Genomic DNA, 22,776 nt, shown 5'->3' on the forward strand with positions numbered 1-22,776 from the left:
CCTCGAGAAGACAAGTCACAACATACCATAGGAAGATCAAGGACCAACTGGGGTCATTGTTCCCTGACACACCAGACTTCTTGTGAGATTGGTCATATGGACAAATACGCCGCGAATATGGGGAGACATAGATGGACCTCGAGACAGGCCACTCGATATTACAGCATCAAGGACCAACTGGGGTCTTCGCTCCCTGACACACTGGCAGGCTCCTTGAGGGATTGGTCATTCTGGCCACGAACATTGAGGCAGACATAGATGGACCTCGAGGAGAAAGATAGGCTGCGGCGTTGTCTGTACGCCTGGTCTTCGGTTTAGTGTTGCTACTCTAAGGTTTAGAGAGCCGTATAGATTTTTCTGAGACATCATGTATATAAAAAAGCAACTTGTCTTATCGGTGTGAGATAGTTAGGCTGTGACGATGTGTTCACGTCATGCCCTTGGTTTAGACAGCCTTATAGATTTTTCTGATACGGTACATCCTGATGCGAAAAGGAAATACATGTATTGTGACGATGTCTTAATGTCTGGCCCTTGATTGTTTACAATGCCTCTCAGTTCGTTTTCTGAGATAGGTTGTGACATTATCTCCTTTGATTTAGAAAGCCTTGTTGATCCCCGAGATGCCTGTATATAGCAAGGAAGATTTACAGCAGTATGTTTCACTAGCTGGCGCGAGAGAGCTAGGCTGTGATGATGTTTGCACGCCGTGCCCTTGATTTACAAGGCTTAATAGATATTTTTCCTGGACCACATGGTGAAGACAATAATGGCACTGGCAGCTGCTCTGGGATGTTCCGCAGTGCAACGATTGTTACTTTTCCAACAATTAGACATCATGCAACAGCAGGTGTTTGACAAAGCACTGCTTGGAAATCTTTCAATTGAACCAGATAATAAAATTCGTCCTCTGGATCTTTGACTAGGTATTTTTGATTCACGCATATGAAGTCCTGATGGACAACCCTGGGACTTGGATTGTTTGGCTTATGGCATGACCATGATCCAGTTTCCTATACACTGATGCATTGATGTTGTTTTGTCGACTCTACTCGGGGAAGTATTTATACCGTAAATCAGGCCTTGCATGAACCAAAGCATGGCAGCATTATTGGATAATTGAATATTTCCATTAGTAGGCGTATCTCCATTTCTATTCTAAAAGCTTGTCAACACCTGCTACACTTCGTTTTCAATGCAGGCACACGCGCCTTTAAAATGATAAATGAAACAATGGGATTATGAGTAGGCTTGATCGGACCATGGGCGGGGCCAGACAAACCATTATAGTGTCCAGGATATGAGTGGGTGAAATGTATGGTTTCTCACTGGTGCTCATTGTGGCCTTGGGCAAAACACTTCCCAGCAATGAGACGGTATGTGATCGAGTGTCCAGGCCATGTGTGCGGTGTGATTATGGTTTGTCACTGCTGCTCATTGTGGTCTTGGGCAGCACACTTTCACAGCAAGGTGGCAAGTGATAGGGTGTCCAGGCCATGTGTGTGGTGTGATTATGGTATGTCCCTTGTACTCATTGTGGTCTTGGGTGACACACTTTCCCCAAGCAATATGAGGCGGTATCAAGTGATTGAGACTCCAGGCCATGTGTGAAGTGTGATTATGGTATGTCACTGCTGTTCGTGTTGGCCTTGGCCAACACACTTTTCCACCGAATAAGAGGGTATCAAGTGATCGAGAGTCCAGGCCAGGCAAGGTGTGATTAAAAAGGCATCTAGTGTCCAGGCCATGAATAGGGGTTAATTGGGGGGGGGGGGGGGGTCATTAATGAGGCACAGGCAACAGCCCCTATTAGCAAGTTACCCCTCAAGCTTAGGGGGCTATGTCAAAGTTGGAGCATCAGTATTCATTTCTTTCAGGATTGTACAAATGAAAATGAAGATTCTGATTTGTAAAAAGAATGTAAATTTATTGTATATATTCCTCGCCTCGATACAACAGACAAATGAAAAGGAATCTCCACAGATATCACAGTGATGTATGTTTTTAATCAAAATACAAATTTCAGCAAACATAATATGGTTTCCATAGCAACAATGATGTTGCCATGGTGACTGGTGTTGCCATAAACTGAAGCAGCATAACAGATGGACGGATACCAATTTTTGCTTACAAACGGATATATTTCAATTAACAAGCAAAGTTATTTCTCCAAAATAAATAAAAACCAGGAAAGGACAGATTTAGAATCGTTCACAGTCCAAAGCATGATAACCAAACTGGTATAGACATTGAAAAATTAGAAGCAATCTCAAATTCCTTAATCCCCTTCCCACCAGAGTCGGACAGCAGATGCAGGGGCGTGTCTGATTTTAGCAGAGACTGCAGAGGGGGTCTGACCTGCCCCAAATTTGATAAATTGACCAAGGGGTAGCCCCGTCCTGGTCAAAATCTATGCACTGCATGAGCTGGGAGGGAGGGGGGGGGGGGGCTGTTCTGATTCCCCCTGTACATGCCCTGTCATGCCTGCAACACCCTTCTGAGTAAAGAGAACCTAAATGGTTGATTCGGTAGTAAACAAGAAGACCAACTGGCATCTTAACTTTTCAATGTCATACCAGGGTTGGAACTTAAACAGGAATCATCGCAAGTATGACCCTAAGAATTAAACAGGAGCAAGGCTATCATAGTTATAGAACCAAATTGTCCACAACATATCAAAAATAAAGATTTTTGGAAATTTTCGCTATTTGCCAGGTGGATATAGACAGTCATTCACGAAACTCAAAACTGCTTAATTGGTAAAAGACATAATCTTATTCTAATGATTCTTGCAATCTTAAACTTTCTCTCAAAATCTCAAAACGTCTCAATGCTTTAGGTAGTCGGCAGAATTGTATCTCATCGTTGTCACAGCTTATGATGTTTTTGCTTTCTCGTTTGCCAAGGCCAGTCGTCGGATGTTTTCGATGCATCCTGCAGCGGCTTCTTGGAGAACTTCATCCTGTGAGCCAACCATAACAAGTAGGAACTGAAAAGATAACGGATTCTTTGAGTAAAATGAAACAAGAGGCCCAAGGGCCTGGTGCTCAGCTGAAATATTGTCCAAACCATAATATGGTACCAGTACAGTGGACAAGATGGAGGCCACACTATGAGTGTTGAAGGGAGACTACAGGCAGAAGCAGAGGGGCTAATTTGGCCATCTTCAAGCAACTAGTATACACAGTAAAGGCCCTTGGTCATGTCAGACTCAGCATTACCTATATTCCTTGTACAAGCGTGAATTATTTCGACGTACTGTGAGGTGTGAGAGACCCCTACTGGCAACTTTGTGTAACTTTATCTTGCCTGCCTAGCTGCTGCCTATATTGTTCCTTTAAAGCAATCAGGAATTTTGAGATACCATAATAGACCATGATAACAAACAGCAGTAACACATACCTTTACGCTGCCAGCTTCATGCATTGTAATACAGTTATTAGGGTCCTTAGAAAGTTGGAATAGCGCGCGTGCCGTCGATCTGTGCACCTTCTCGTCTTTAGATTTGAGGTATTTCACTAGTGGCGCCACCGCACCTTCACGGCCGAATGCGATCTTATTGTTACTCCAGCTGCAGCATCTTGCGATGGCCTCGGCGAGATGTCGGCGTAGTTTATCATCGCTCTAAAAGTGTACGAATTGGAAATGAAATTTAGATGAAAATTGTTTTGCCTGGCATATTATTTCTCATAAAAAGAAGCTATTTGAGATGTGAACTTGTTCAATCAGTTCGATGACCTGAAAAAAACTGTACTCAATTAATCATATTTTTCATCAGTCACCAACAGACAAGCAGATGTATGATTTCTCTGTGGGTATTTTTTTTTGCTTGGTAGTCCTCTTAACAGTGCCTGCAAAACTGTTCATATTTACTTGTGGCTCAGGAAAATAGAGGTCTAGCTTGACAGTGTGTACCTTTATGGATTTTCACGGATTTTCACTGGCCGACATTGGCAACAACCAAACCAGCCTGGGTAAGAGCAGGTACTGTTGAATTTTTGCGCCGGTTTTATTTTCATGATTTTCATGAATAAACCATCAAATGCAAACATAAAAACCGCAAAAATTTCAACACTCGTGTATTGAGTCAATTGACCATTGAATTTCGGCTACAGAAACGATGATGACATTGAGCAAATTCCCCAAATTTTAGCGCCATGAAAATTTCACGATTTACTGTGATCAAATGTGTAGGCCATAAAATCAAAAGATTGAAAAATAAATGTTCCATACAGGCATTAAATCACTGAGCGGGCCAGACACCTGTTACTACATCAATATTGTTGACATATTATGTAGGTCGATTGTTTGTACAGCATGTAATGCAGTCACATATGGCCGTCATCATCATCACCATCAAGAAATTTAGATCAATCTGTCACCATATAATATTCTATCAGACCATCATTTAACCCTTAGAGTTGGCGCTCAAACATGCACATCCTCTCCATTCAATATGATGAAATCTACCCACGCAATGCGAGGTGAAACTGAAGATTTTGGCCACCAAAATGCTTTATAACAAGTCTAATGTGATAGGGTTGGTTTGGGTAAATTCTTTAAACCTACAAAAGAAACAAAGTACTATTTTCCCCAGTAATAAACAACGAATTGATAATAAAAGCTGGATTTGTGGCTCTAATTTCCATATCTAAATTGGTCATAACAGCTCTCAAGATCAAACTTACTACGTGCTTCAGCTTTCATGGATAAAGCAGTCCATTTTAACCCTCCAAATCGATTCAGTGATCAGTGAACAGTAGAACTGCTTCAAAAGCATAGATAGTTGACTATTTACATCAGGGCCTATTGTCATCTTTGTAAACACTATGAAACCTTATATACTGGACAGATGTGGGGGTAGGCCTAGAGTATGTAAAGAGCTATAGTAAAAATTTACATGCAGAGACTATGACAATTATTATCTGCATATCAGTGAATGAGATCATTTAGGTCAGGCCAATCAGACATTTAAAGAAAATGTTGTTCGTCCTCATTGTACATGTATTTACTGGTAGATCAGGAGGAAATAGAAATAGAAATACACAATACTGTTAAGTGTTGTTATTATGCATGCAAATTTGGTGAAACTTGGTATCCATAGTATATACAGTAGAACCTCCCTACAGCGGACACCTCTCTACTAAGGACAACCTCTCTATTAAGGACACTAGTTTTGGTCCCAAATTGGTTGTTTCCATTCAATTTGACCTCTCTAATCAGGACACCTCTCTATTAAGGACAGCACTTGTCAATCCCGAGGGTGTCCTCAATAGAGAGGTTCTACTGTATTTGTATATCTGTCTGCACAACGGCATTGTTGATATTTATATTCAGTTTACGAAATCAGAAGTTTTCAAATTTCTAGTTCAATTTTAAACTTTTGGAATGAACAGAGAACGCCTTTAAACCAGACATCTGTTTACGATCGATCTGTTAATCATGTTAAACATGACCTTGCGATTGTGAGGGATACTTATCCATAAAGGGTACACAATGTCAAGGACTTACTCCAATTAGTAGCCTACGTGTAGGCCTTCTAATACCTCAGGAGACACATAAGCTCAGATAGAACTTCAAAATTTAAAGGTACACTACACCAAGCAAACCTTTTTTAAAATATGCGCCCATACATGTATTTCAAGGACACCGTGGCAGTTTATTCAAATCATACGCCCCCATCAATCCACGCAATGTCCAACCACTATCCGGTAGTACCCCTTTAAGATAGCACTGAGGACATATAACTTCAGCTGGTCTGAAGGGTCCAGCACTGTATAATCCATCAACATGCAATCGATGTACATGTACATTGTCAGTGGTATTTGTCCCTAATAGCGGACACCTTTCTATTAAGGACAACTTGTCTAATGAGGACACTAGTTTTCATCCCAAATTGGTTCTTTCCATTCAATTTGACCTCTCTAATCAGGACACCTCTCTTTTAAGAACAGCACTTGTCAGTCTTGAGGTTGTCCATCATCATCATCATCATCATCATCATCATCGTATAAGGTCTAAGGCCTTGTAGACCTGTTGGCCTGTCCGTGATTATAATTGAGAGAGGTTCTACATGTACAAGGAATTCTATTTTAGCGTATAATTAAACTGGATTTCAACCCACACAGGAAATGTGCTGTTGTCCAAATCAAATCAATAGTTCAATTCATACCACCATGATGGTCATAATTGACATGTAAACCAGCAGGCTCGGTTGATTATCAAGCCTGTTGACTTTGTTGGTCGCATTACGCACCGAGGGCATTTTTGAAACACTGAAAGGCTTAGGGAGTGGCATGCATTGTTTCGCTACAGATGGCCCGCACTTGGTAGTTCTCAGATCACTCAATTGATGTCACTACCTCACACTGTTTAGAAGATTTAGAGTTTTCATGCACAGAACTTTGATATTGAGTTCCATACTTGAAGTTTCAAGTGGAACATGTGCGTTTTCGAGAATTAACCCACATAAGCTAAAACAGACAAACCTCGAGGACTAAAGTGGCAATAGACATGTTCTCAGAAGCCAGCCAAATCATCATTCAAGAGTTAGACAACTATACACATGCCCGTTGGCTTGCAAACGCAGATGTTGGTCCAAAAATAGGCCCGAACAAAGGGCCGAACAAAGACAAGGTGATGTAGAAAGCCAGAACTACAGGTAGGGCTCTATGAGCTATTCAGATTGCTTCATATGAGTGAGGTCGTGTATACAGTAGGTTAGTTGTCAGAATCTCAAACCAAGTGTCTTGTCACCACTTGGTCCTGTTCAGACGGGCTCAAACTACTAAGGTATGAGCGTTATGGGCTACTCCCTGCCCCCCCCCCCCCCCATTCGTCCCGGTCTAGGTGATGACCTAAGTTGTTGTAAACCACACTGATGAGACTCTGGACTCTGAACAGTAGGCCTACGAAGAGTTTTGAAAACATTCAATATTTATTTTAAAAATAAACAATTGCATCGATCGAAACATGATCAATGGATCAGAGTCCACATTTGATTGGCTAGTTTAGATCAACTGATGTTTAAAATCGACGCGTTCAATCAGATGCATTTGTTGACTCAAACAGCTGTTCACAGTCTACTATCGGTTCCTAGTGTTGCTACAAGGCTGATTTAACATTACTTTATTGTTCAGTCACAGATTTTTACGAGGCATATTGATTTTCAACAGGATGGAATGCGAAAGGATAAAGAAAGCCAGAATACACGCCTTGAAAATCTTCTGTTTTTTTTAGCAAGAATGGCCACCAACTAAACCGAAAGTGCACGACAACCGACGGAAATGACCTTCAAATATATTAAAGGGGGACCATAGGCAGGAGTAGGGGGGTTAAATTGCCCATCTTAAGGTGACTAATATGCACAGTAAGGGCAATGGGTCATGCTTATTTCACCGTTTAACATATCCCTTGTACAAGCCTAAATGGTTTTGACGTCATTAAAGATTTGTCTAACTTTATCTTGCCTATTTAGCTGTTGCCTATAGTGTCCCTTTAACAAGATATGTTAAACTTCTACATGACTACAGTATCTGATCCGTGAACTACTGATGTAACTCAACTATCATATGACTATACAATGTAGGACACTTTGCATGCGAGTCAATTGCAATACATGGCTGCAATACACACAGCACTTATCACCACTTGATACAATTTTGTTGGTTCATCAGTCTTCACACTGTACATGTCCATGAGCATCATTTTGTAACACTACAGGTCCTGTGTAGGGTTTGCCAAGATTGGGTTCACTGCTAGTAGTGACATCTGGCATTGTCAAACGCTACCTCCAACTTGCCTGCCTATGGCGTGTTTTTCAATGCCAATAGAATAATGGAGAAATCTCGGAGATGACTTAGTGTTTTGTAGAGCCGTCAACCAAAGACAGAGTACACCATCAAACTGGGTGTGGGAGAAATCAGTCTTTTCATTCTTTACATTGAATTGATATGGAAACCCCCCACGCAAAAAATTTGGTTCTCCCCAAACACCACTGCCACAATGCCTACTCACCGTATTTGTTAATCTCGCCAGCATCGGCACAACCCCGTGATCTGTAATGACAGCCAGATTCTCCTCGTCTTTGGCAATATTCGCAATGGCGGCACAGACACTTGCTAACACTTCCTTGTCTTCTGATTTTAATAAACTGACGATTAATTCTAGGCCCCCTACGAACGACCGCACCATCTCTCCCGCATCCTGAAACGAAAGCAAACCTAGTTTAGCTTTTTGACGCAAGTGTAAGCTGAGCTAACTTACACATTCTTAATCATATAAAATAAACAATTAACCTTCTCTCTTTACACACAATTTCTCCGTAGCATTTTTTTGCCAGGTCACAAATATCATTTACTGGTTTCCCCCTTACCCTGACAGATGCTGATGTCGATGATGAGCCAAGTTTAAATCTCCATCAAATAAGTCAAACAACTATCTGTCTTTTATCTGTTATTTGACCATCGAAACTTGGAACAATATCTCATCCTTCTTTTTGCATTCACAAGAAAACAACTTCCCAGTTTTTTTCTAAGACTCACCTTGGCATTTTCAATACATGGACAGATGGCCCAGGCAGCGCTCGCCTGCACTTCGGGGTTTTGATTCTTTAACAACGACCACAGCAACCGCACACCGTCTAACCGGTCAATGATGCTGAAAGATAAACAATCCATGACAACCCCACTAAAAGCAAAACAAACAATTCTGTTTAGAATTTACTATGTAATGTTACAGACTGTTGAATCAATGAGGTGTTAGTGTTTCAGCCGACAGAATTTGAGGGCATACCAAAAGGGCAGAAACACCAAGTTTATATTGATATCATCTCAGAATGGACACAGGTTTGAAGTTTCAGCTGGAGTCCTTTGCTGGTACTGCCAAATACACTAGAATCACTCTATCAAGGACACCCAGGAAGAGGAACTGAACAAAATTGTCCTCAACAGAGAGGCGTCCAGATTTGAAACCAAAATCAGATAGACAGGGTATCCTGCCAACAGAGGTGTCCTCTATTGGAGGTTCCACAGCAGATTTAAAAGAACTTACTTTTACTCAAGACTCTAAAGTACACCAGAAAAACTCTGCGAGCAAGCATTTCTACTACTAATTCTGTTGGTTCTTGGAAACATCGTGTATACTTACGCCATATTTTCCTGTTCCTCCGCACACTGCCCCACAGCGCGGGTGTCGTTCACAAGTAATGCCTGGTTTGTACCGGTGAGAAGCTGGACTAAGGGCGGGATGCCACCGGATTTACGGATAGCCATCCTGTTAGGGGGGTCCAGGGCACATTCACCCAGTGCGCCTACCACATTCACGAGAACCTGGAATGGAGTAACACATTTATAAGTATTGGAGTGGTAGACTGTCGGCCTCATGATTGACAGGTACAGCCGAATCACCCTTTACTTATTCTTAAGTGCTTTGTGGGTGATCCTGGGAACCACAGAAAGACTCCCCGAAAGTGCTTCAACCAAGATAATGTAGTACTTTCCATGAAAAAGTTGACCAACATTATCATTACTTAGTATAATAAGGTCCAGTGGTACAATTATAACACCAGTACAATTATAGCCTCAGTGTGCATAACTATGTAGTACCAGCTGTATTCTGCACTGTAGGGGCTATACTTGGACTAGTATAATTGTACCTCATTACCTTACTATTAGTATTCTAGAACAGACAGTGCATCTCTCACCTCTTCTGGCTGATCATTGAGCAGGCCGACCAACAAATCGATCGCCTTTAACTCCTGGAACCGTTCCACATTCTTCGGGCTGATGGCACATTTCCAGATTGCGCCGGTAGCAGCAGCGAGCAATTCCTTATTTTCATTCTGCCTGAGCAGCTTGACGAGGGGGTCAAGGCCGGCGTAAAAGCGGACGAGGTCACGTGTCTCTTGGTCCTCGGCACACTGCAATCAAAGAAGATAAGAGTAAAGCCTATGACCCTTTGACTTGAGTTAGTAAAACTAAAACACCAGACTGAGGATCTTTTGCCTTTTGGAAGAAACACCAGCCAAACAGTATGTGCCATCAGCTTTGCCATCAAATGACATTGCCAAGGGTAGTAGATAAAAGGCCTACACCGTCTGGGTTCAATGTATTTACTTGTGGCTCAGGTAAATAGAAATAAGCATTGCACTACAGTTAGAATGCAAGTAATCTTGCTGAAACTTGGCATTTATAGTACTTGTATATAAGTATCAGTCTGCACAACGGCAGTGTTGAAATTTACATGCAGTACCTACAATGTATTAACACCTTTGAAATGTTCGAATACAAGTTCAATTTTCAATTTTTTTTAACAATTAGACTTGGCCTTTAAAAGGAATGCCTCCACATAGAGCTCGAACTGCACACTGATTGCTTACCTTGAAAATGGCACTCGCGCAATGCATTTGTAATTCTTGATTCTCGCTGTCCAAGTTCTTCACAAGATCCTCAATCATTCCCTCTGTTCTGATGGCGAGACGGTAACTCGGCTGGAAAGGAGAAGAAGACAGACTGATTATAGTTGATTGCAGCTTGTGGCTTGTCTTGGATGGAATGCAAGGGCATGTAAACCCCCAGGATTCAGAGTGACCTTACAAGGCTGTCATGCGCTCTCAAGTTGGGCCACAAAGCTTTCGACATCAGAGGTGACGTGTCTGTTTTGTGTATTTTGGTGTATCCCAGGGAGACTATATATCGATTGAACTATGATATGTAGGGGTCTAATGGATAGTATAGTATCGTAGGAGATGGAGTTCAGACTCTGTAGTCAGAAGGATCAAGGATTGGAGTTTAAGGAGATTGAAACGACGGGCGTTGGTGCAAGAAGGATTTCATACCACGATAGTAAATGAGTTCTAAGAGAATTTTCCGACGTACCTCAGAAGCACATTCCTGCAGCGTTCCTACCACAGGGATGAGCATATTCTCATGAGTCGACTTGAGCAGCTTTGCTAACAAAGGTATCGCTCCCGCTTTGCGCATTGCCTGCTTGTTCTTGGTACTCTTGGAGCAGCTCCACAGCGCCAGGGCACCGCTGCGTGCCACCTCGATGTCCTTCTCGTTCTCAGAGCCCTTGTTGGTGGCAACACTGACACAGTCAAGAAGACCGACCTGCAGAAGAATATATAACGTGTCAAAGAGGTTTAATGTCAGGGAGGTGATATTCACGTCTGATTCTGACCATGGTGACATTGTACCTCTCATTTGTAAACAAAGCCAATGTTGACATGTCTTACAGACGTCTGGTGCCTTGTAAGTGTACAAGGTGATACAAAAAAGGTCATATGCTTTTGATTTTGATTACATGTATTTCCAACTTAAATGCCTTAATTGCAAATCAATTATAGTTCAGGTTTTTTTGGATCAAACAACCTAAAAGCAAAAAGTACTGAAACCGGATTCATGGAGCTGAGTTATTCAAAATAAAAAATATGCAACCTTTTCTTGTGTCACCTAGTACAACTACAAGCATGGACTTTGATTTTTACTGACATGGGGAAGCTCTGTTCTGCATGTAGAAAACAACCTGAACATGTCAGGCAACTATGGTTTTTTCTTTTAAAATGTTATTTTATGGGCTCTTTTACACTGACGGGCAAATTGCATGTAGGCGACTAAGTCAGGTAGGTCTGCTGGTCAAAAATAAACAACGCGCACAACAGCACTTGGTTAACACTAGCACATAATTTTGTTTTAAACCATCGATATTTCATAGATTTTCTAATCCTGAATAATGACATAAAAAGCATAAAAAAATTGGAATTGAAAAAAAAGGGATTCGCATGCACACATTATTCTTCGGAAGTGTAAAATGTGTCAAGGTTACATGTACATTGTATCTCGTAGCCTGAACCATGTACATGTACTGGCCAAGTGTACAAAGGGTTGAATTGAAAGTCGGAAGTACATGTACAACAAATAGAAAAAAAAAATTTGTGTCCATCAATGATTATCAAGATCACAAAAATGTCATAGTTTATAGCAAAAAAATATTATAGAATTATTACACTTGGACGTTTAGAATTTTTTTCGGGCTAGAGTGAAACAGTACACATTCAAAGTGTTATACAGACAAATTACATGTACTGAACGACTGAATTACTAATCATTAATCGAGAATTTTCTTATCAAAGATTAGACAACGGAAATGGCGGAGATTTAGGTTGGTTTATCTGTGAAAAAAGAATACAGAATGAGTGTATATGAAGCAGTGGTACAATGTACATGAAAAGAAATATAATCATTTATGACATCATGCCAGGAATCAGCACTCTATTTATGACATCATGCCAGGAATCAGCACTCTATTTATGACACCCATGCCAGGCAGCACTCTCCGTCCCTAAAACTAATTAGCAGTGCATTCATTTGGTCTAACACCTGTATGACAAACTCCTTTTTTCAGGGGCAGATCATAGGTGGAGGGGGGTGCAGCGGGAACCTGCCACTCGTAGTCTCATTCCAAGAAAATGTTTGAAACTGACCATGAAATGTTTAAAAAACATTTGAGCAGGATTTTGAATGTAAAGTGCCTCGGGCACCCCCTATTTCTCTGAATCCTGTATGCCCGTCGAATTATGGCCTAGTGGTTTAGAAAGGTAAAAGGTTTGAGGCCTGCTGGTAACCTCTTTCTGATACGGCCTGTTGGTTAGCTGCCAGCTAGTTAAAAATAGGGTACGAACTGCCTTCTCGTCTGGTGCCTGGCATTAAAAGTACATGTAGAAGTTTAGAATAAACTATACTTATAGCTTTAGATCCTGGCATGATGTAACCAGCCGGAGACGTGACAATTACCTACCTGCATGTCATCATTGTCCAACAGACCCATCTACAACAACATGAGAATGTAAATGTTTCCTGCTACTTAGCCTTGACAATATCAGCCTCAAGGAAAAGTGTATCCGATTCAACTCTCTTTTGTCAATTGTGACACATTATACATGCTTCCCGAAATTGGTGGCTTGCATTGGAACTAACTTTTTCCCCCTTGTCCGTCATTAAAGGCATTCAAGTGTGTTGGTCAACCATGACTTTCTCCTTTGTCCCTCCACCATAAGACCTAGTTTCCCCTTATGACATCACTATTTCGGGCACTCAGCGCCCCATTTCTGGAAAGGTGTATAGCAAAACAAGGCGCTTGTTGCACAGAAGATGAGCCTAAATGCCACCAGGATTGAGGATATAACAGAGGAAGGCAGACAATGGTGAAATGAACAACCAGTCTGTCTCAACTTGCCAAGCAATAGAGCGACATGCACCTGGTTTTGCCATTACGGATCATATTGGATCTGCTTTCACATGGCATTTTGACATCTAAGAATGCAATTGGACTGCACCTTAGACTTAGGTCGCCTAGGACTAGGAGTCATTTTGAGGATCGTGAGGAATAACTTTCATTTTCAAAACAGAGGTAAGAACTTTCCAAACCATCCCTGTGTATTATGTCACAGTCTCCATTTGTCAGGGAAGCATCCCAACCAAAATTGCCTTTGTCAACAATGAGTTTTCATACTCTCGCATTCAGGACCTACCGGTATATTTTCCCAAACCATTTTCTCATTTTACCACCTTCATCAATTGGCATTTAACTTTGAAAATCCTCCAAATACACATGTACTGATACTAACCAATTTTCTAATTCCTCCATGCTGTCGGACGGTACGCCGCGCTCGGCGGAATTTGGCTACATTCGCAATAGTTTCAGCCGCAAGACATTTGAGGTCCTTGTTGGGATCGCGAAGGATTCGCACCATGGTCTGTAGGCCACCGAGGTCGGCGATCGAGCGTCGGATCTGAGAGTTCTTGGAGATCTCACGCAGGATCTTAAGGGCTCCAATCTGCAACAGAGAACAGAGAGTAATATTAGCCGACTGTCTAGCGGTCATATGATCCCTGGCAATGGTTTAATCCCCACTGTCGGCGTGAGTCTTACATGCCCAACTCCTCAGGGTTTTTATAGGTACCGGTCGGAAATGCTCAGGTTGTAGTGCTGATTAAGCAGCTCATCCGAGTTCTACTGAAAGGTTCCAGTATAGACTGTCGAATAAACGTAAAGTGCTTTGAAAATGTTGTGCGTTATAAAAATTATCTTTAAGAATAGATATATATAACATAAAGTTTACATTTATCAAGGCCTACTGAAACAGAAAAGAAACCATACCTTGCATTTGATTTCTTGAGTGTCTAACAAGTTGATGAGGACCTCAAGACCACCAACATCGCGGATGGCGAGCTGGCAAGTCTCCTGCTGGAGATTGAAGTCCATCATCGACACGAGGGCGATGATGGTAGCTGTCTGGTTGCCTCCCTAAACACATAAACAAAACAATTTGATTGACATGTCGACTTGTATCTTGGTCAATTTGTTTTCAGATAACCTGCGTCACACAATGAAATGAAATGGCCAGGGGCCATTGTGCTCACCGTATACATCTTTTAGTAGGCAGGATCATGCTTAGTTTAGAGGTGAATATGGTGAACACAATCAGGCATGAAGACTTTTTTTAGATGTGTATTGATGTCTAGTAATAAGACAGGACAGGTCTGGTTGCCTCCCTAAACACATAAACAAAATACTTTGATTGACAACATTTTTTTTCAGATAACCTGCGCCACACAATGAAAAAAGGCAAAAATGAAAAAGGGGCAAAGATAAACTTGCGTTTTTGGATGCTGGTCTATCGTACATCATCCTGGATCTCATGCATTTGCGTCACCACTTTCGGGATCTCAAAACCTTGCAGGTCAAGATGATTGTACACATGTAGGTTTACTTCCCATGACCCAATGAAGACTGATACCCATGGTGGCAGGTAAGAAGCAGAGCAGGGTTAGGTGTCTTGCTCAAGGACCCCGAGATAAAACAGCAATGAAGCTTTCCTAAAGATGAATCAAACCCAAACATCCTGATTATTGAGTCTGGAACTATTACCACTGTGCCACTCATCGCCCAAGAAACACTCATTGACTCAATTACCTTGAGGTATTTGACAAGTTTCTGGATCTGCCAATATTCAGACGGGAGGTCAGAGTTCACTTCCTGTCTCCTATCAGCTGACTCCTCCTCCTCTTCTGATTCGCTGGAGCTCTCACTGAAAGGTTCATCCTCGTCGTGATGCTGGGCTCGGCTCGATCTATAATTAGAAGAAAAAAAGAGTTGGAGTTTTAAACATCAATTCATATCAAGCGACACAAATGATAAACATTTGTTTGGTTGTGTTGGCCTCTGTCTTTTGAACTAAATGAACTTAAAAACATTGAGCCATTCTGCAGATACCTTTCACAATTCGGGTGGGATGTGTTGATCAATCGTTTCTTTTTGATATGACTTACTTGATTGGGTATCTCTTGCCTCTGGGCGACAATGTCTTGTCATCCTTGTCTTTGTCTTTGTCTTTTTTCTCATCTCTGCAAATAACAGAAAGGGGCAGGAGTCAGTGCCTGGTTCAGGGCTCCAGATAAGGGGCAAAGTGGTTAGAGTGGTAAGGGTGAAATGACAGCAAGCGGTGTTCGGTGAGACAATGAATACTGTCAGTGAAGTAACACTTCCCTTTCAAAAACACCTCAAATTATAAATCTTAGGCATAGCTCATACATTATGCACCAACCCAAGAGGTTTTATAGATATAGTCTGATCAAAACCTCTGTGGTCAAAACAAGGCCAATAGTGATATATTATACGTTGTACCGAATCCATTATGAAACATTGTAACCATGGTGCTGTAGAATGTCGATATATGTCGGGTGTTACCGTTGTTTCGTCTTTCGAATGAAATGTAAAACCGAGTTTCCTTGGACTTCCTACCCCAAGTCAAACAAAAGACCTCCATCAAATGCACAGTGACAGTGGTGAAACTCGAAAGCAGACAACACAATAGAAGGTCACACTCTGTTCCTAAATCCTACCCCCCCCCCCCCCCCACCACAACCGATGACACACTCACTCTTTCTTATGTTCCTCAATCCCGAGATTCTTCCACTTCAGCGACGGTTCCAGTTTCTTCTTCTTATGTTCTTTCTTCTTTTCTTTCTTATCGTCTTTCTGATCATGGTGATCGCGACGTTGTGATTTATGCTCGTGGCGGTCCATTCTCTCGGAGTCTTGGTCGTCGCGGAGATCTGCTGTTGTGTCGAGATAGTCGCGCTCTTCTGTTTGAAGGGCAAAGCTCTGCAAATTAAAAAGGGTGCGTCAAAAATATTAAGAGCTTGACGCCAACGAGAATAAGTGATCAAATGATTGATATAACATTTCCAATTCCAAATCTGTCAGCTTTCACCAAAGCTCAGAGTCACACTTTAAAAAGTGAAAATTTGCACCGAGGAACTAAAACAACTCAACAAAATGATGAAAGTAAGTAATGATGGAAGATTGAGAAGAGAATAAGAGGTCATTAGGGGGCTAATGTCAAAGATTAAGAAGCACTAAATGCAAGAAGAACTCACAGCAGCAGCTTGCAAGATGCTCTCCCACTGAATGATGTGTGGTTGTCAAGGCCACATGCAAAGCATGATGGGAAAACTGACCACAGAATCTGGTTGCTAGGGAACCGTACTAAGGATTCTGGGACGTCTTCACACTTGGCAACCAAAGCTATTTTGGAAATCAGACAAAAATGACAACAATTTGTTGGTATTTTGGCCATCTGTTTTTAAATTTTATTCCTCTGACATCACTTGCACTTGCAGCAGATTAAACTTTCTGCGGTTAGACCTACGATCCTTTTGCAGCTCTGGAGCAAAACAAATTTAGGAACCCTCCATCACAACTTGGCCTTGGGAGATTTTCTTCACAAGTGGGACATGCCATGCAAAGAGAAAGCCACAGTGGCACAACAGAAAGATGAGCTTCAGACTGAAGAGAGGTGCTGGACATTCTTCCAAAAATAACCAGATAGAAAAGTGGACTTCAATCAATCATTTTGAAGACTTTTTGGGCCTATAGGAGTCATAATTTTCCTTTTTGAAGTCCAAAATTGTTTGGGGGGAGGTAATGTTGAATTTGAACCAAGACACATTTGAAAAGATTTTGAAAAAAATTTCGGATTTTTTCATGCGCCTTTAAATCCACATGAATTTCTCATCCATGTTCAATGGGGGATATTCTAGTTCTTATACTACTAAATAAGCTCTCATAAGGTAGAATTTACCCTTTGCAGCCAGTTTATAAGCCAGAAACAGACTGAAACAGACTGAAACAGACGGCCCAGTCAAGTCTTTCAAGTTGCTAGGGGGAGAGTTGCTGGGATGAATCACAGGGAATCCTGGGAAGGGTGTTTGTATTCTAGTTGCTAGGCAACCAGAATCAGAGAAAAATATGGAATGCAACAAACTCCAAATTTGTTAGCGATTCTCATCTGCCTCTTTAATTCACATTGAAGATTGTGCACATCCAATCAGATTAAGGAAGGTGACCCAAGGTGGTTTTATCAGCCCTTCTTGCATACTTAAGAAGGAAATCACCACAGTCGATTGGATGCTTTTGTTCTGAGAGACTTCTTGCACAGGTCATGACCGAACCGTGCTGCATGGTAGAGGGCGTGGAATAGGGAAAGAAAAGAGACAAAGAATGGATAGAGTGACGAGAGTGTTTATTGAATAAGAAATAAATAAAACAAAGAGATTGGAAGAAGGAGAGGCAGGAAGGGCTGAAATGATACTAAGAGAAAGAGAAGAAGCAAGCACAGTTGGGTTAGCGCAAGAGTTAGCTCTATTCATTGGTCTTGTTTTAGCTAGTTTTAGCATACCAAATCAAAGCAATGAAATTTATGAAATCTTTGACAGCATGCAACTCAAACATAGAACAGCGCTGCATGAAGACAAAAATTTGTGGCATCAGAATATCTGACCCCGTGACTTTGCCGACATTACGTAATGTCTCGATTTAGCTTCTGCTGTACCAATGAATAAACGATATCAAATCTGATGTAAATAAAAATCAGAGATGATGTCATTGGTAAGAAAGAAATTGTCGCTGCACTGTTTTAAATATGAAAAAAATGTCAAAGGTTGGTTGTCTTCGCTAGGTCTCTTGTCAGAGATTGATGCCGTCACAGATATTCACGGAGATAATGGGCGATATGAATAAAGACCAGCAAATGCTTTTACTTCAATTTTGTACAGGAAGGTCTAGTGTAAATGTACATGGAGTTTTAGATAAAAGCATTTGCTAGTCTTTATTCATATCGCCCATTATCTTTAAATATTTTCTTTGTGCTGTGCTGTTGTGTAGATGTTTTTGCAAACAGATCAACTGTCACTGTTAGGATTGAGACCAAAATAAGACAAAAGGAAAACAAGCTTGAACAAACCTGCTTATCAATATTCTCAGCAAACTTTGGACTTTTTGCCTTCAAGAACGAGACAAGATCTCGCTCAATCTCGCCTTGTTTGTCGAAAATAAGCTCATGTTTCTCTTTGGTGAAGCCCTGGAAAATGCACAAAGAAAAAGTTGTCAGATTACCGACGGGGAAAATTATTTGGTCACAATTCAATTGGAATCTCACAAGTTATAATAGAAACTTGATGGTTATTCTTTAGAAAAGTTGTGTTTTGGCTAAATTGTTTTTGAACACAAATCCAACCAAGAAATTGGTCATCTTTACTGCATGTATTGGGGGAAGGGATAATGGTGGACCGACCTGGCATATAATTGCCCCCTCATTTCGTGCTATAATTCTACCGTGAATTTGTGGGATACAACATGGTGATCTCAAAATGGAAGGATTACTTCCAATCGCAAGGACATGTTTTGCAAGATGGTAGGGGCAGGACAAATATTTCTCAAATTCATAACCAAGATACTTACTCCGTTTTCATAGTAACCGTTGGTGCTGGCAGTGACGAAGACGGTATCACCATCTAGTGGTTTGATCTCCAAATAACAGATGTCGCCATGAACCTGTCGCCATGGCGGTGCTCGGCAACCATTTGCATAAACATAGGTGTATACTGGAATGAGGAAAGGTAAAAATTGGAAAAAATCTGTCTGACCTTCTGCAGCGAACTTGGAAAGGCTGTGTCACCAGTTGGGTTTGAAGTTTCAGATCACAGACACTACCAGTACCACACTACCTTAGTTTGTTCTGTTAGGCTTAGCTGCAGAACCTTAAGGGCTTCGCCATGGGACTTTGCCAAGTTTTAGCCGTACCCTTGGTGGCATCTCATGTTTAAAGTAGTCGTCGCAAAGCTTAGCAGGAGCTAAACTGACCAGGCTTTGAACAACCGGTCAGATAGGTAGCCTATCCTTGGTGAATCATATTTTGATGACTGATGATATTCTCTCACCTCCTGCGAATTCGATGTACTCAACAACATGACGGTCTTCGTCTTCTCCGGAGTAATCACGGATAAGTTTTACTTCACTCTCAACGGCAACTGGCGTCAGGCGCACTTCACTGGAATAGAAAGGAAACAGTTAATAAAGAATTGGTTTTTTTGTACGTTCTTGAAATCTTCGTCGTACATGTGGATTGCAATTCATGTCTTATCTTCTCTTCTTTCTAGCCTTCTGTCTTCTATCATTCCGGCCTTCGCACACTAGCACTAGCAGATGAAAGATCAATTTCCCTCATGCATCCTTGATTCCCAGTCTTTTGCTCTGCACATGTACAAGGCCATGGAATTTCTTGATTGATTACAGCAAGCTGTCTGCATGACAACGTGATAATCGACCTCAAGGCCGTGGGGCGGGTAACTTCCAAAAGTCAGCCAAGACTTTGAGATCAAGATGAATGGGGGAAATACAATGGTGTCCCATTGCCATTATGCAATCACTGTTGTGTCTTGAGGGTGCCAATTATAACCCGAAATCAATAGCCAGGTCTCACTCAGTCACTCACTTGTTGATCTGTGAGAGTGATTCCTGTAAAAGCTTCGAGTCCAAGTTGTGCAACTGTAGCAGGAGTTTGAGCGCGGCCTTCTTCTCGCCGACCTGCTCATCATCACCGCCTTCCTCGCCTGATTTGCTGTGAAGGATTTCTTCCATGAACCGGTACGCCGAGTTGTCCTCCCCCTCCGTTGTGGCAAAACGATCACCGAGCATGTTCGCGATGGGATCACGATTTGCTGGAAAGAAAAACAGGTTAAATGAGTTGTCCTTTCCCTCTGTCGTGGTAAAGCAATCACTGAGCATGTTCGCGATGGGATCTTGGTTCGCTTGGAAGAAAAACTTGTTTAATGGCCAACTGCTTTTGGGGAAATACATTGATAGCAGCCAGGAAAATCCTGAGCATATGACGAAGTAGCTCTGTGTTGAAATTTTCAAACACCTACGTTATGATTGTGCAGAAATGAAACTTCTTTCCTTGCACTTGCAGCACTGTTAATTAAAGGAGTCTAATTTAAGTTATAATCAGGACAACTATGCTTTCCGTTGTTACAATGTACTTCAGCTTATTCTCACCTTCAAGACATGATCGAACTTCAGTCATCTTTTCTTCGCCGGCCATTTTCAAGACGTTTTCGAGTTGTTCCCAGGTTGAGACGTGCACCTCATAGCCACCGCGTTTCTTCTTGAGTGTGAGTGTGGGCTGGTTGTCACTTCCTCCAGTCTCATCAGACACCATGTTACCACCTCTGCAAAGTGCAATTAAATTTTTTTTTCGTATTTCAGTGAAATTTTCGCATTAGTTAAATAATGACAATTTCCACTTGGGTAGGATAAGATTTTCACGTATCTTTGATAAAATTTACAATCTCGGATCGGAAATGACGTAGTTTGATCGCATTCAACTATAAATCCATTGAACAGTGGCACTTCTTAAGTCAACCGATAACCTTTTTTGGGCCGTGAACGGGGATTGTAAACTCGTTCTTGTAACTTACTGTTCGGAATAGCCTCCCCCAAAATGAGATGGCTCTAATGCAGTGTCCCAGACAAGTGGCTGTTTGAAGAAGATCTTCGACTCCTCAGGATGTCCACCGCTGTATCCCTCACAGAACTTGATGATGCTGTTGAGGATCTGTGCGTTAAGCGGTGTGAACTCCAACTTGCCGCCCGACCCATCTCGGGCGGACGTCCACTGGGCAGCCCTCTTGAGTGTGTTACCCATTATTGATTTTTGGTGACCTGAAACACTGAAAAAACATGGAATTGGAAGAGATTAAGATTGTATGTCTCCATGTCATTCATACATGATTATGCCATCTGTTTCAGTGTTTGTCAATGTCATCTTCTTGATCTTCATCAAAATCACAAATGTCAATGGTGAATGAATGATGAATGTCAAAATGACATCATGACTACAGGTTTTCAAACAAACTCCTGATATTACTGCAGTGATCAATGAACGAGATGCTCTATTGCCAGGCATTGATATCACCAACCATTACAACATCATGAACGTCGTTGATAACAACATGATCAACATGCATCGCACATCATCCCAATCAAGACATTGAACACAATACGACACTTAAGAAAATGGCCCGGAAGTTGCTACGGTAACTACGTTACTGTTTAGACAATGGTGGAATCTGCCAACTGGCAAAGCAAGGAATAAGGATGCAATTATTCCCGATTCCACACTTTAGCACCGGTCTCCCATTGTCTAAACCGTACCGTCACCACTTACGGACTGGGCCAACTTCACATGCCATGCATATTATCTGTAAGTGTGAAGTGTAGGCTACCGCTAGCCTATTATTGCTATGCCTATGAGTAGGCCTATGCATGTGTATGGCTATGCATACATTGCAGCATGAGATGAGATTGAGAGAGACACTAGACTGAGATTCGGCCTAGCCTATGGCTATTATAGGCCTACTATAGATTCATGCACTTGATTGGGAACAACGTTTACATGACGTAGTGTTGGCCGTCGTCACGTCATCATGCATTTTATATTACTGTAGTGTAACGTGACGAGACGCGACGTCTTCGTAAACATTGGTCCCAATCAAGTGCATGGATCTATAGCACTAGGCTAGATAGATCAATGCACTTCCTACAAATGAACCATCACAAAAAATTACTGCACATTGACGTCGACAATCACATCAGCAATGAAATCACAATAATTTGACATCCAAACTTACCGAATCTAAACTTCTAATGCCAAGCTATGCTTGTTTACTTAATTTTCCTTTGATTGAGCGAGAAGTTCTTTTTCCACGGCCACCATTTATTTATCTTCCGTTGCTAGGCCTTGTGCGCATGCGTGGGTATTAGTAGGCGCCATCTGAAGTTTACGAAACGTACCAAAATCCGGGTCGGTTCAAAACATTGAATGGTGAAGGCTCTGGCAGTCGCATGTAATTCAGAGTGGGCACGTCCTCTGATGCCCCCCCCCCCCCTCGATGTTTCGTCTCGACCAATGATCCGGGCCAATGATGCTTGTGCCCGCCGAGGAATGCGTTCCTCCTCACGGGCATGGGGGGACTATAGATAGGAGGGGGGGGGGGGGGGGGGGGGTTGATAGGCCATCTTCGGGTGACCAATATACAGTAAGGGCACTGGGTCAAATTGAGCACTACAGACTCGTGCAACCGTGAATAGTTTCGGCGTACTGTGAGATGGCAGAGGCACCATTGGTAACTTCGTGTGCTTCTTGCCTGCCTAGCTCGACCATAGAGTCCCTTTACCACGGACCAAAATTCCGTGTCATTAGTGATTCATTGACAGTTTATCATTACTTGTTGAATCCCGAAATCTGTAAAGATTTACTTTCACAAGTCTTTATAAATATCAAAATACAATTAGAGTCATCACGTTCTTACATAACTGTCCGATTTATCAGACACCTGGACCGCCTTCAAAGTTGAGTGATAGGACAGTGGC

General features: G+C 41.8%; 1 protein-coding gene across 2 annotated transcripts; it reads right to left on the reverse strand.

The window, feature by feature from the left end:
* Positions 1–1,906: 1,906 nt before the first annotated feature.
* On the reverse strand, positions 1,907–22,139 carry LOC135499604 (outer dynein arm-docking complex subunit 2-like). Of its 2 annotated transcripts, XM_064790473.1 has the most exons (21): positions 22,035–22,139; positions 20,823–21,074; positions 20,401–20,573; positions 19,838–20,063; positions 19,284–19,393; positions 18,805–18,947; positions 18,308–18,424; positions 15,944–16,167; positions 15,333–15,407; positions 14,977–15,133; positions 14,161–14,307; positions 13,628–13,837; positions 12,799–12,828; positions 10,878–11,111; positions 10,379–10,489; positions 9,704–9,919; positions 9,148–9,329; positions 8,544–8,658; positions 8,017–8,205; positions 3,403–3,624; positions 1,907–2,989 (listed from the first exon to the last, which is right to left on the reverse strand). In XM_064790473.1, the coding sequence occupies exons 2-21, from the start codon at positions 21,047–21,049 to the stop codon at positions 2,876–2,878; spliced, it is 3,222 nt and encodes a 1,073-aa protein (XP_064646543.1). In that variant the 5' UTR covers positions 21,050–21,074; positions 22,035–22,139; the 3' UTR covers positions 1,907–2,875. The 2 variants fall into 2 exon arrangements, with proteins under 2 accessions (XP_064646543.1, XP_064646544.1); XM_064790474.1 differs by lacking the exon at positions 12,799–12,828.
* Between the last annotated feature and the right edge of the window lie 637 nt (positions 22,140–22,776).

This window comes from Lineus longissimus, chromosome 15, assembly GCF_910592395.1.
Source record: "Lineus longissimus chromosome 15, tnLinLong1.2, whole genome shotgun sequence".
NCBI lineage: Eukaryota > Metazoa > Nemertea > Pilidiophora > Heteronemertea > Lineidae > Lineus > Lineus longissimus.

Bases quoted from the DNA above. Each gene is read 5' to 3' on its own strand.
- LOC135499604 (XM_064790473.1), bottom strand. From the start codon at position 21,049: ATGGGTAACACACTCAAGAGGGCTGCCCAGTGGACGTCCGCCCGAGAT. The intron at 8,659-9,147 runs GTAAGTATACAC...TTTATCTTTCAG, and splicing joins GAGGAACAGGAAAATATGGC to CATCATTGACCGGTTAGACG. The intron at 8,206-8,543 runs GTGAGTCTTAGA...CTTTCGTTTCAG, and splicing joins CATGTATTGAAAATGCCAAG to GATGCGGGAGAGATGGTGCG.